This window comes from Tachypleus tridentatus, chromosome 7 (assembly GCF_004210375.1).
Source record: "Tachypleus tridentatus isolate NWPU-2018 chromosome 7, ASM421037v1, whole genome shotgun sequence".
NCBI lineage: Eukaryota > Metazoa > Arthropoda > Merostomata > Xiphosura > Limulidae > Tachypleus > Tachypleus tridentatus.
Genome location: NC_134831.1, coordinates 40,096,180 through 40,109,313, shown reverse-complemented (window position 1 = coordinate 40,109,313; position 13,134 = coordinate 40,096,180). Strand labels below are relative to the sequence as shown.

Genomic DNA, 13,134 nt, shown 5'->3' with positions numbered 1-13,134 from the left:
ATTTCAAATCATGCAATTTAGAACATAGAATATTATCACACACACAAAACAGAATGTCCTAAGTTACTGTAATTTAACTAGCATTTCAATTAAGCTACAAATGAATTTAAAAATTCCATTAGCTAAGCTGGTCAAGCCAAAGTCTACAACAGCAGACAATCAATCTGTCAACAAAATGAGTAGTCTCATATAAACTTCTCCTTTTATTGGTTGATATCAAATACCAGAGAGAATTAGTGACATTTACTTGAAAGACAAGATGTGATAAGTTGGGAATTAATTTGGGTTTGACTTTCTTATTAATATCTCTGTAAAATAAGTAGCATGAAAACTATAAACCTACCCTACAATTTATTATTACACACACTATTAAATACACAAGTTGCACCAAATTTAGAAGATCATATAAAAGTAGGGACAAAATTTGAAATGGGCAATTAGAAATAAAGTGTCATGTGATATAAAAGTGTAAATTATGAATTAAAGTTCTTTTTTTGATACTGAAATAACAACATATAATATCAAAATTTGAATTGTAAACTTCAATTTAATGCCAAGATTGTTAACACACACTGATAATAAAGTTAACTAAATTTTGAATGTAAATTTGTAAAAAAAGGTTGTGACATGTGCTCTTTTATCCACCCATAAACATGGGGTTAATATCCTTTTCATATAGTTATCATTTTATAACAATCAATAAAAGTATTCAACTCAACTACAGATTGAAGATATCAAGTATTAGACACCATAAAAATAGGCCTATTGTAAAACATTTTCTTTCCAAGTTCTTTACAATGTTGCATGATTTTTTTTAAAGAGTTATCTATCTAGGTATTATGCTAAATTTCATACAATAAGCCAGTTCCTCAGGAGCTTGGATTAAATTACCACTTTCTCAAGAAATCCAGAAAAATAAAATAATGTGGGTATCTCAAGGTACAAAATGAGATGACAATAATGCAAGAAGATTTTAATTTTCAGTCTTAAATCTCTGTATTTGGGCTTGTTCATTTGGACCAATCATGTAACCACATGGTAATCATAAAAATACATGTAATATAACTTTTAACAAAGTGAGTTGTACTTCATGAAATTTTGTAATATTTTACTAAACATTAAATACTTTTGTACATACAAATCTCAGTTTTTTGTGTTTTTTTTTGTATTTGTACTGAAGATTTGTCTGTGAATATAATGAGTTAGGGTATAACTTAGCCTTTAATTAAGGGAGGTGATAAAAATTGCCCCAGAAATTATACACCCATTACTCTTACATCAGTTAAAAGTTTTGAAAAGGCTGTTAAAAGACACTTTAAAAAAGGCATTTAACAAAGTTTACAAGTTTATTGGATAGTCAACATGGTTTCACTAAGGGAAAACCTTGTCTTAAAAATCTTTTGACATTCTTTGTAAAGGTTACTACATATGTAGATGAGGATGCATTTGAATTTTCAAAAAGCATTTGACAAAGTTACATACAAAAGGCTTGTAAAAACAGATAATATATGTGGGTGTGGAGAATAAATTAGAAGACTGGCTAGATGTAAGAAAGCAGAGGGTTGTTACAAATGGAGTTCAGTCAAACTGGATTAATGTCACAAGTGGTGTACCTCATGGCTCAGTTTTAGGACAAATGCTTTTTTTGATTTATATCAATGACATAGATGAATGAATGGTCAATAAATTACTTACATTTACAGATGATATTAAGGTTTTGGGTGTTGCTGGCTGTGAAGAGGATGCTGCTGATTTACAAAAGGATTTAAATCACCAAGTGAGTTGGGTAAATAAATGACAGATTGGTTTTAGTTGTACTAAATTCAAAATAATGCACGTGGGTTATCAAAATTTGAATTATAAATATAATATGGATGGGAATAACCTTCACAGTGTCATGAATGAAAGAGCTTTGAATTATAAATATAATATGGATGGGAATAACCTTAACAGTGTCATGAATGAAAGAGATCTTGGTGTAACGGTTGATTAGTCTCTAAAGCCATCCAAGCAGTGTGGTAGGGCAAATAAGATTTGCAGTTATATTTATAGAAATATTAAATACAAGTCTAAACAAGGTTATAATTTCATTCTATAAACTGCTAGTTAGGCCACATTTGGAGTAATGTGTCCAGTCTTGGGCTCCTCACCTTAGGAAAGATGCTGAATTGTTGAAACAGATTTAAGAGGATGGTACTTGTACAGAAGAATTAGAGGTGTTTACTATTTTAAATGTAACTGACTGTGTTGATGCATCATCTTTTTTTTTTTTTCAAAATTAATGGCAAAAATTATAGAACGAGGGGACACAAACATAAATTTTTGGCAAGTTTGTAACCATCTTCAGCTAAAACAGTTTCATTTTTCTAAAAGGGTGGTTGGCCTCTCGAACAGGTTGCATTCAGTAAATTTTAAAGTTCAAGAGTAAGCTTGATAAATACATAAATAACAATGGCAGGCTTTTGTAGTAATGATGGTAGTAGTAATTATTACAACTTTAAAACTAAGGTATCACTACCTAAAAATTATTCACTTAGGCTGTTCAACATGAGCTTTGTAATAGTAACAGTGAATCTGTAGCCTAAATAATCTAAACATTGAGTAGAAGGAGACAACCTTGTATAAAAATCTGTAAAGCAAAATGTTTTCTATCTAACATAAAGAATCTCAAATCAAACATCAGAGAGAATTCCTGACACTCTGCAAAAGACAAGAAGTGACAAGAGAGCATAGTAAATGGGTTTATCTTTCTGATTTATATCTTAGTGAGTCAAGAATGAAGGCTGTAAAATTAGATTATGCTTTAGTAATATTCATATATACTAGAAATATATAAGTTATGTTTAAAATAAGATATAATTTTGGAGTAATGAAAAAAATAATAACTGTGTAATTCAGAGTGAACAAGAGTTGTGATACAGACAATACTTTTATGTTATGGGATATGGTAACACAAGTGTATGTGCATGTTATGTAATATTAGCTTGGCAGGACTGGAAGGTCAATATAATAAAACTAATAATTGTGCAGTGTTACGGAATTTAAGTTATTTAGACTAAACATTTGTGTTTTCATGTTATAATCTTAATCATTCTAGGGAAAAAAAACATAATTTGTATTTCCTGATTTTTATGGTGGTTGTGGGTCTGTCAACTTGACCAGCTTCCACTTAATTAGGGTAGAGAAAAAAACAAACAAAATATAAAGTTTTACTAAAAACAAACGTCATATACATAGGATGTTTTGAAGATTATATAAATAATATTTAAGATTTTGGAGAGAAAATATTTTTAATAACATGATAATCACTTTGCATTAAAACTAATAACGAAACAGACTTGATATTTTCACAAACAAAACTTCAGCAAGTGTGTCAACAAAGTCATGCATCTTACATTAACTCTGTTGAGAAAGGGTTAACAACACACTAGGTGCACATTTACTAAACATTTGAGTTAAGAGACCTAAGCCTAGTACACCAACATGGCAATCCTTAATTTTGGAATAATGACTGGAAGGAAGGTTGCTATTCAGGAGAACCTGTCTCCACAATGGCCTTGTCTGCACAGTGTACAATGGATGTAGTTCTCACTTTTGCCACAATATAAAATCTCAAACCTCAGATGCTTTGATACACTGCTCAACATATACACCTGTCCCTGATCATAGAAGAACTGCTTCATGGAAAGTGGATAATAGAAATCTACACAATTAATTAAAAAATAATAATATTATGGACTAGCTAAAAATAACTGCAGAAGGTCAGCAATCTGAGATATCACAATTACCATATAGCATGAAGATGACATTAATCTGGCCCATCTTATCAAAGGCCTTATTACTTACCATAAACTTCTTTGTATGCAAACGCTTGTACATATAATACATATAGGGGACGAGGCAAAAATTCTGTTCCTTTATGATGAGGTTGTGTGGCCTGAAGTGGTATACCAAGTTCTTCATGAAGTGGTTCAGTTGCCTACAGCACACATAACAAGTTTCAAATGTTTCGTGGTCAGTAAAACAAATCAAAGCATAAAATGGAACTCAGTGAAGACTAACATAGATCTGCAATGGTATTAAGGTCATAACATTTTTTACACGTTTTACAATAATTCCTGTATACTGACTCCAAAAATGTTATCCAAATTTCTCCATCATATACAGATTTTTCACAAAATGCCACAAAAAAAATTAGCATGAATGAAGATACATATTCATCAGACATTGATGTTTTTCCATTTTCTTCAGTTTGTTTGTAGTTTTGTTAACAAAACATAATAAAAAATGTTTATTGTGGTAAACAAAATAATAATTTCATTTAGGTGTTTTTTCTTCTGAATTTGTAAAAAAATCCTTAAGTGAAAGAAAAATTAGTATTATTTTTAAAATTTGTGTAGCTGAATTATGGAAAAATTTATTATTAAAACTGAAACAACATTTATGAACTTTAAATTCCCAGGCCTGTGTAATTAAACAACCACACTTATCAGTCAATATTACAAATAAATTGTGTTTAATCCTACCAGGATAATAAAATTTAGATGATAAATATTTTCACACTTAGACAACAGTATTAATCTAAATTGGTTATTATAAATTGATACTAGTATATAATATACTCCTCAGTAAGATATGGATTTTTTAGAATTCAAAATTATAAACCTCCAAGATAGTTTTCAACCGTGGTTTGAGATTATCAAGGCATTCTTTTTTCTTTTCTATTTCTTGTTGATAAATCTGTTTCATGTTTTCTGTCTCTTTCAACTTTTCAGCAAGCCTAAAACCAATGAAGTAATTTCATACTTTATACACACACACACACAAAAGAAAATCTACACCAACATAGGAATATCATGTAACTTAATTCAAACAGTGTGAAAGATACTAATAATTATCAGAGTTTTGTCAATCCATCCATAAAAACAATTTACAACAGTTTGTATCATTAGGTGGGTTCTAATTTGAGAAAAACAAATGAGTAAAGTCCAGTACAATTAATGATAAGTTTTAATTTTCAAATTGCAAGTTCTAAAAGACAGCTTAACTAATGGTCACTGAGAAGCTGATAAAACTTCACTTACTTGCTAATGTTCTTGCATCTCAAATTCTTAATAAATAAAAAAACTCAATACACCACACCAACAAATTAAATAACTGACAGACTCAACCAAATAACATCTCATTATTTCAGTTTCACTGTACCTTACTAATACTCAATAATAAACAAGTGATTTTAGATTAACTCACTTTATACTGTTCAATAAATTTACTAAACTTTCAAAAAGATTCTAGTTTTAAGCCATTCCCTTTATGCAAAATTAAAGCTTCCTCTTACTATACAATACTAAACTGAAAACACACTCTACAATAATATATTTTAATTAATCACAGAATACAATTTCTTTGTATTTTGACTAAATATTGATGTGTATGTGTGTGTGTGAAGGGGGGAGACAAAATTACATGACAGGCCTAATGCAGTCTGAGAGAAGTCGTATAAACAACGCTAGTTTAAAGTAAATTGTCAGTTAAAGAGATGCATGCAAAATGAATCACATACCTTTGTTTTGAAAATATTATAAAACATTTGGAAGTTACCTTAGCATAAAATAATGTGTATTCCTCTGATAAGTAACACATTTTGAAATTCCATTAATGTTTATCATACTGATTAGGGAAATTTTTATTCTTAAATCTTTACACCCTGAATATCATTACCTTTTCCTCTGCTCAAGCTCCCACTCAAGACGTGCCAAGGTTAATCTGTGTTTCTCTTTGGTGTTTTCTTCCTGTACCAACATTAACTGCAGAAACATTAAAACAATTTTATTATGAGCTGCATATAAATGATGCTTTTTCATAAAGCTACTTTCAGTACACAAATTATCTACTGGAAAAATCTCTCATACATATACATTATTTTTGATTAATTTAGTTCAATAATGTCCAATTATAATACGATTAAGATGCATAGTTTCATAAATGCCTGGAATAAAACATTTTAAAAAATGCACTAAATATCATTAATAATCACAAAAGTAACTTTTATTCCCAAAATTCTGCTGTGTCTGTTCTATCATGATATTACTATCACTACCACTAAGAATAAAAATAATTTTTCCAGTGTTTAATCATGTGTCTACTGCTTGAGGCCACATTCAGTCACTTTACGAGTATCATTCAACAATACACAAATATTTCATCAGGTAATCTAAGTCATACTCAAGCTTTCACTCATCAAAAGTTCATGATGAAATACAAACACTTAATATCAGTTAGCACTGTATAATAAAAACAGTACTGTGCACTCTTCTTGTTTCTGACATATAATAAGCCAGTTAGAAACAAAGTTTAAAATTTTTACCAATCATATTGTGATATTTGACTTCCATTTTAAAGTCAGTTCTCAAACCTTTGCTGACTGTGACAAAGCAATTGTTAATTGCTATAAAATAACATGTTAATAATTTGCAGTAAAAGTACAAAATTAAAATCACTTGGAAACAATTAAAAATGCTGGTAACACTATTATTATGAATTCTGAAATTTATCATAATAGTCCAGCATGTAACTTCAAATCAAGAGCAAACTAAAGTTAGGAGGACATAAATGGTTTGAAAACCATTACTTAATGGTTTTAAAATGTCTAATAAGCATTACCTGCTGTGTTTCAGTTTTGTTACTAATATTCACCAAAACAAGTGTATTATATAATGACAACAAACAAATGGAAATTATTTTAAGTAATAGTACATTTTATCACATATTTTGCTCTTTACAGCCACTTCTTTTGTACTATGTAAAAAGTTTAAATTGAAATATACTTTTCATCCAGATAACGTACAGGCTTGGTGATTGCCTCTGGAGCTTCTGAAAAGAATTCCTCTTCTGGTACAAGGTCTATTTCTTCATCTTTGGACCTGTATAATAAAATAACCTTGAGTGAATTAAGTAACAGAATTTTTAACTTACTAAACAGAGGATTGACAGAACAAAATAGTATACAAGGACACTCAGAAAGTCTGACTTTAGCTTAAACATTACAAACAAAAACAGAGGAATAAAAATATCTAAAGACCGTTTTTCCAATAACCGTAGACAAACCAACATTCTGACATAAACCATCTTCCAAATCACTTTTGATTCCTTTATAGTTTAAGATACTAGCATGTATTTCTTTTATAATATACTAAAGGTTTCTTATCTTTTTCTATGATATACACAGTTTTGTATAATATATAGCACCCTCTGTATAGCTGGAACTGACTACAAAATGATAAACTTGAAATATGAATTGTACTTAGTACCAACCATTTCAAGATTAATTTTCTTCTATTTCACTGTCCCCTTATCACCACTCACCCTTACAAAACAATCCCTGTAATAAAGAATCTTAAAAACATCAGCATTTTTGTCAGTCAACCTGAATGACAAACTATTTTCCACAGTGTATCTCAGGGCAGTTGGTATGGGTTTTAACACTTATTCTCTGCTTTATTTTGGTAAAAGTGTTAATATCCATACCACCCATCCTGAGATACATTTTAACTTTAAGTGGGTTTCTCGTCATCATGAATCTTCCATAGATATTTCTATCACAGTTCTTAAACTACTAGTGGAACATAATGATACAAGTAAAGTGACAAAAAGTTGTTAAAAACTATTTCAATAACAACAGATGTATGCATGTTACCATGTCTTTATCAGTCAAAAATCAAGAGCAAACTCAAATTCTGAAACTGTCTGTTCACATGATTAATCAATCAGTCATTTTGTTTCATGCTTAAACTTTTAAATGCATCAAAAAGCTTGTAACAACTTATAAATAACTCAAATTACAAATTATCTTCTTGTTAAACTATGCCAATGTGTGTGTAAGTTACATTACAAATAACCCAAACTCCAAACACTTAGTGACCTCTTTCTTTAATCAAATCAAAGTGTGTGCAAGTCATGCAACAACTAACCTGAACTCCAAACACTTGGTGACTTCTTTTTGCAGATGTATCACTTCGTACATCAGATTTTGTAGCTGAAGGTGAAGGTTATCCACTTTTTGTTTTACCTTAAACAAATGTATTCTGTTTCAAATCAAGCTAAAATTGTTAATATCTACAAATGTCAAACTTCACAGTACATTAACAGTAATAAAACTCATAGCTATGTACATAAAACAAATACAGGGGTTTCCTGTATGTTTCGTACTTATGTGAAATACTTTATCAACCTTCTATTAATAGATATAATCTATGCATTACCACAGATGTTAATGTGCACTATACACTACTTCTAAAATTATTACACTGACCATATCATTTTATAATTCAACACATATCATAGTTGCTGTATAATGTGAAAATGGTGAACATTTCTCAAGTACCATAACATAAATGTCTACATTTACTACAAGGTTGTGTAGGTCTAACTTTTCAGGAACTCATTTCATTATGCTGGAAGGTTATCTTCATGTGGTATCACGAAAACCCTTGAAATGTTCAGTTTCCAATAAAGTACTGGGTTTTATATTCATTCCAGAGTTCTAATTTTTAACTACCAGTAATCACTAAAATTCACAAAGCAAAATGCATACACCTTTTCATAACTGTACACTGCAAAAAAGAAAAAGACAGCAAGATAGATAAAAAATCTTTAAAAAGTACAGGTATAAGTTATTTTCTCTACACTAAAAATTAATAAAGTCAAAGTTTTAATCACATAACTAAAACATCATGTTCTTGGCAGTCTAAGAATTATACATAAATTGCAAAATTTGCTTCATTTACTGACTGGTAAACAACAGTTTGAAATGAGATATTTTGGAAAGCATGTTCTAAAAATAATCCGTTCACTCACAATAGGGTTTTTACCATGTGATTACTATTAATAATTAATAAAACATAAAAACTAGTATGATTAAATATATTTATATAGCCTTGATACAATTACTGAATACATAGGTATAATTATGACAGACTTTTACACATTCCAAGCATTAAAATTGTGATACATTTTTAATCATCTCCATTTAAGATTGAAGAGTTCTACGAAAATTTACAAATCAACTTTCAACAGCATAACAAAAGTAACAGTAAAAGTAATTCAGGCATACTTGTACATAGAAATATGCATAAATTTAAACACATGTACATAAATTGTGCACCCACTGGGCCACCATTTCATAAAAATATGCATAAATTTAAACACATGTACATAAATTGTGCATCCACTGGGCCACCATTTCACAGGCACCATTAGTCTTTTTTTTCAATGTTGCATCATGAGTATTTTGGCCTACTGGATAATGCATTCCAACATGGCTGCCTGTAATTTCCCTTGTCATAATCAGTGTAGTGGACTAAAAGCTGGCTATCCATTGTGAAAAGTTTGCAATTTCGTATTGTAATTTACAAGGTCACTTACAGATAATATGAAACATTAATTTTTTAATTAGAAGGAACTACTGAAACTGACTTTCCCTTCATGATAAGAAGTAGTTATTCATGTTGGACTCTCAAAAAACCAAAAACAAACTGGAATGAGGCATAAAAGCATTGTTTTTTGGGTTAAAAGGGTGAACATTTTTCAAGCACCATAACATAAATGTCTACATTTACTACTAGGTCTAATTTTTCATGTGAATGTACCAGAAACTCATTTCATTATGCTGGCACATAAACAGACCAAAAGGTTTTTAAACCTAGCTTTCTACACATTGTGCTATTTTGAAGACTTGTTAATATAGAATATTTTCAAAAATTAGTCTACCTCATTCACTGCATCACGTGCATTTTTACATCGGTGTTTGTCAAGACGATTCAACTTTTTCAAGTCCGTAAAAAGAATAGATGCAAGAATTCTGTGTTTAGTCAGTTCTTCCTGTAATATACACCAAATGTTTAGTTAGTTCTTCCTGTAATATACACCAAATGCAAAAATAACCATATAAATTACATTAATAATTTTTTGTAATCTAATGAGCAATCAGTCATTTATCCATTTATCAGCTGCTAAGCAGTCAGTCATCAATATTCATTGTTAAATGAAAAATAAAAAACTGTCTAAAGATTTTCTTTACATTCTTGGGTACAAGTTTACACATTACAAGCATATTACATTTAAGTTTGAGATACTAAAGTCCTTTAGTTTTATTTGCAAAATGCTACTTGAAATAAATGTCCAACTTGCTCAATTTAAATTTTTATATTGATCAAAAGTTGTGAATTATCACAAAAAAAAAGTTCATGATGTAGAAAAGTTTGAAAACAGCACTAAAAGCTCAAAAAGATTATTAAAAGTCATACACATCAAATGAATCCTTCAATATAAGTATATATATTTCAAAACAATTTCTCATAAATTCATTTCTGAAATGTCACTAAAAATTTTACAAAAATCAGGTATAGTAAGAAAGAATGTCACATTTTTAAAGAGATTTTTAAAATCTCTTACCTCAGACTCCTTTGTTTTTTTCAGTTTTAGGATTTCTTTGGCATGTTCTCTAATTTTAATACAATTATTCTTAAACATGTTTAGCTCCTGAACAGCATCCCCCTTTTCAGCCTCTTCTTCTTCTAACAAAAAACTATCAACAACTGGAACCTAGAAAGTATCATAAAAACTATTATTAAACTTAGTTACATATGGCAGCACACTCTCATAACATATATGTCATTAACTGAATCTATCAATGCAATTATCATGCAGATAAATTAAGTTTTACACTAAACACAATCCCAGTGGAAATACATAAAACTAAACTTTTGAGACTGTCAGCATGCAAAGAGACCAATTTTATCTCTACTTGCAGTAAAAATTTAGAACTGACCAGTCATCAACTTGATATAATAGCAAAATTCTTTTGAGTACATTTATAAATTCTTTTTTAAACAATTTCAAATAAACAAAATGATAGTTACAATCATTCCTGTAAATGTAGGATTAAATACAAACATGTTATTTTTAATATACTGTTATGTTTTATGTACTAGATATGGCAGAAAAGATACAAAAATTGTAAAACAACATAATCTATGGGTCATTTGCTCCTTTAGTGTCCTTACAAATCCACTTTACAGAAATCAAATGGCTTCCCTCTTAAACTCCTCTAAAAGTGTTGATCTTCATGTAATAAGTAAAATAGAACAAAATCTGCAAACCACCAAAATGATTACAATTCAAAACCAGTCCACTTCATTTTCAAGGTCTGACAGAGTCATTTGATACATGTAGACTATTTCTCTTTTTTCATACCTAATCCTAATCTTTAAAATACTCATTCAATTTCTTCTTAAAGTTTTTCAACACTCAGCTACTATGCCTGAAGGCAAACTATTCCGTACACTCACTATTAGATGAGCAATATGACCTTAATTGAAGTTGTCTTTAAATTTACATGCATTGAATTTCTATCCTCTAATCTCCTTGTCTGAAAACTTTTTGAATATTTCATATAGATTTGTGAGTTCCACACATTTAACACCTCAAATATATCATGAGCCCTTCTAATAAAACACACTAAAATATTTCAGCAATCTGTACATCCTTCCTTAAATAAGATTACAGAGATTAAGAATATTTCACATGAGCTCTAACTAGCACCTTATATGGTGAATTGATGATCTCCTTCAATTTGTACTTAATATATTTTATTTACACATTGTTTACAGTTTTTGCAGCTATTCAGAGGCATAGCTAGGGTTTTCAGCACCCGGGGACAAAATCAGTTTTTGCATCCCCTCATGACAAAATGTAAGCCATAATTCCTAATTATGTAGCATTAATTTGGTGCTCCCCCAGCCCCAATGCTGTGCCCAGGGACAGATGTACCCCCTTGGTATGCCACTGCAGCTATTTACTCTTTCTAGAAGGAATATGCTAATTCGACAATAATATATAGGAAATACCACCTATAATTTCAGCAGCAAGATTATTAATGTTGCCATAATCATTATGAATGACCTTGCTTTTATTATAACTAAACTGCACTGATTGACCTGAATCATGCAGGAAACAACTTGCTGCAAAATATTTGTCACTGCTAGACAAAACAATTTTGTACAGCAGTTGGAAAAATTTACAAATTGATGTTTCTGTCTGATAAGTGGAAACCAGAAACAAAATACTACATCAAACAGCCCAAATCTTGAGAAAGACGTTCAAAAGCTCTTCATTTTCAATAAAAAAATAGTTAATTATACTTAATACTTATACAAGTTGTTAATCTTCAGCAGGATAGGAGTACTCTACAGTTATGGTAGTTTTATTTTTAATATGGTGGCTTGCCTATGTAATTAATTGCTTCAATTTCAAGATTTCAGTTTCGGATACAGTGGATTCAGCAAATTTAAAGTTTCAAAAGAAGGCTTTATACATATTTAAATGATAAGAGCTGGCTTTGAATATTTTATTTTTATTTTAACAAACTACCACTACGATAACATTAACATGTTAGTTTTCGTAGTGACAGAAACAGAACTACAAACATTAAACCAAATTCAACAAGTTCAACTTGAGTTAGGCTTAGCCGCAGACTAACGACGTAGTTTAATACCCAATTCTTTACCTGAACACTTGCTGCAGAATTTGAAGTATTTTTTTCATCACCCTGTGTTTTAGTCCTTTTCACCTTCTTTTGACTACTCATTTTAAATACAAAATTACATACGACAACATAAAATATATTGCTTTAAAAATAAAAATACATTCTCAGTTTCTTCACTTCCAAAGAGTTATTACATTACCTAGCGTTAAAATTATTATAAGGGACCATTTTTTATTTATGTAGAATATATACATATATATATATATTAATGTGTGTATATATAGTTTGTTGTTGTTTATTGCAAAAATATATTCGATATATGTGATTTGTTGCTGACAATGTCGCACTTTCCATTATATTGTCCAATCCTTATGTAGTTAAGTGTAATAGCCTTACCTAATGGTATATTGTGAAACTTTAATTTAGACTAGGTTGTAGTAATTATATTGTTGCAAAAGCCCCCGGTGGGACAGCGGTAAGTCTTCGGATTTACAATGCTAAAATCAGGGTTTCGATTCCCCTGGGTGGACTCAGTAAATAGCCCCATGTGGCTTTGCTATATGAAAACACACATATTGTTGAAAAAATTT

At 29.9% G+C, this 13,134-nt stretch overlaps 1 protein-coding gene across 1 annotated transcript in view; it reads right to left on the bottom strand.

Annotated features, from left to right (window-relative positions):
* Positions 1-12,786, bottom strand: part of thoc5 (THO complex subunit 5) — a 36,727-nt gene extending 23,941 nt beyond the window's left edge. Inside the window, exons 1-8 of the mRNA XM_076511235.1 lie at positions 12,566-12,786; positions 10,453-10,602; positions 9,769-9,879; positions 7,971-8,068; positions 6,848-6,923; positions 5,722-5,807; positions 4,666-4,780; positions 3,847-3,979 (exon numbers count right to left, since the gene is read on the bottom strand). Coding sequence (XP_076367350.1) covers positions 3,847-3,979; positions 4,666-4,780; positions 5,722-5,807; positions 6,848-6,923; positions 7,971-8,068; positions 9,769-9,879; positions 10,453-10,602; positions 12,566-12,646 — 850 coding nt within the window. The 5' untranslated portion in view covers positions 12,647-12,786. The remainder of the gene's footprint in view (positions 1-3,846; positions 3,980-4,665; positions 4,781-5,721; positions 5,808-6,847; positions 6,924-7,970; positions 8,069-9,768; positions 9,880-10,452; positions 10,603-12,565) is intronic.
* Between the last annotated feature and the right edge of the window lie 348 nt (positions 12,787-13,134).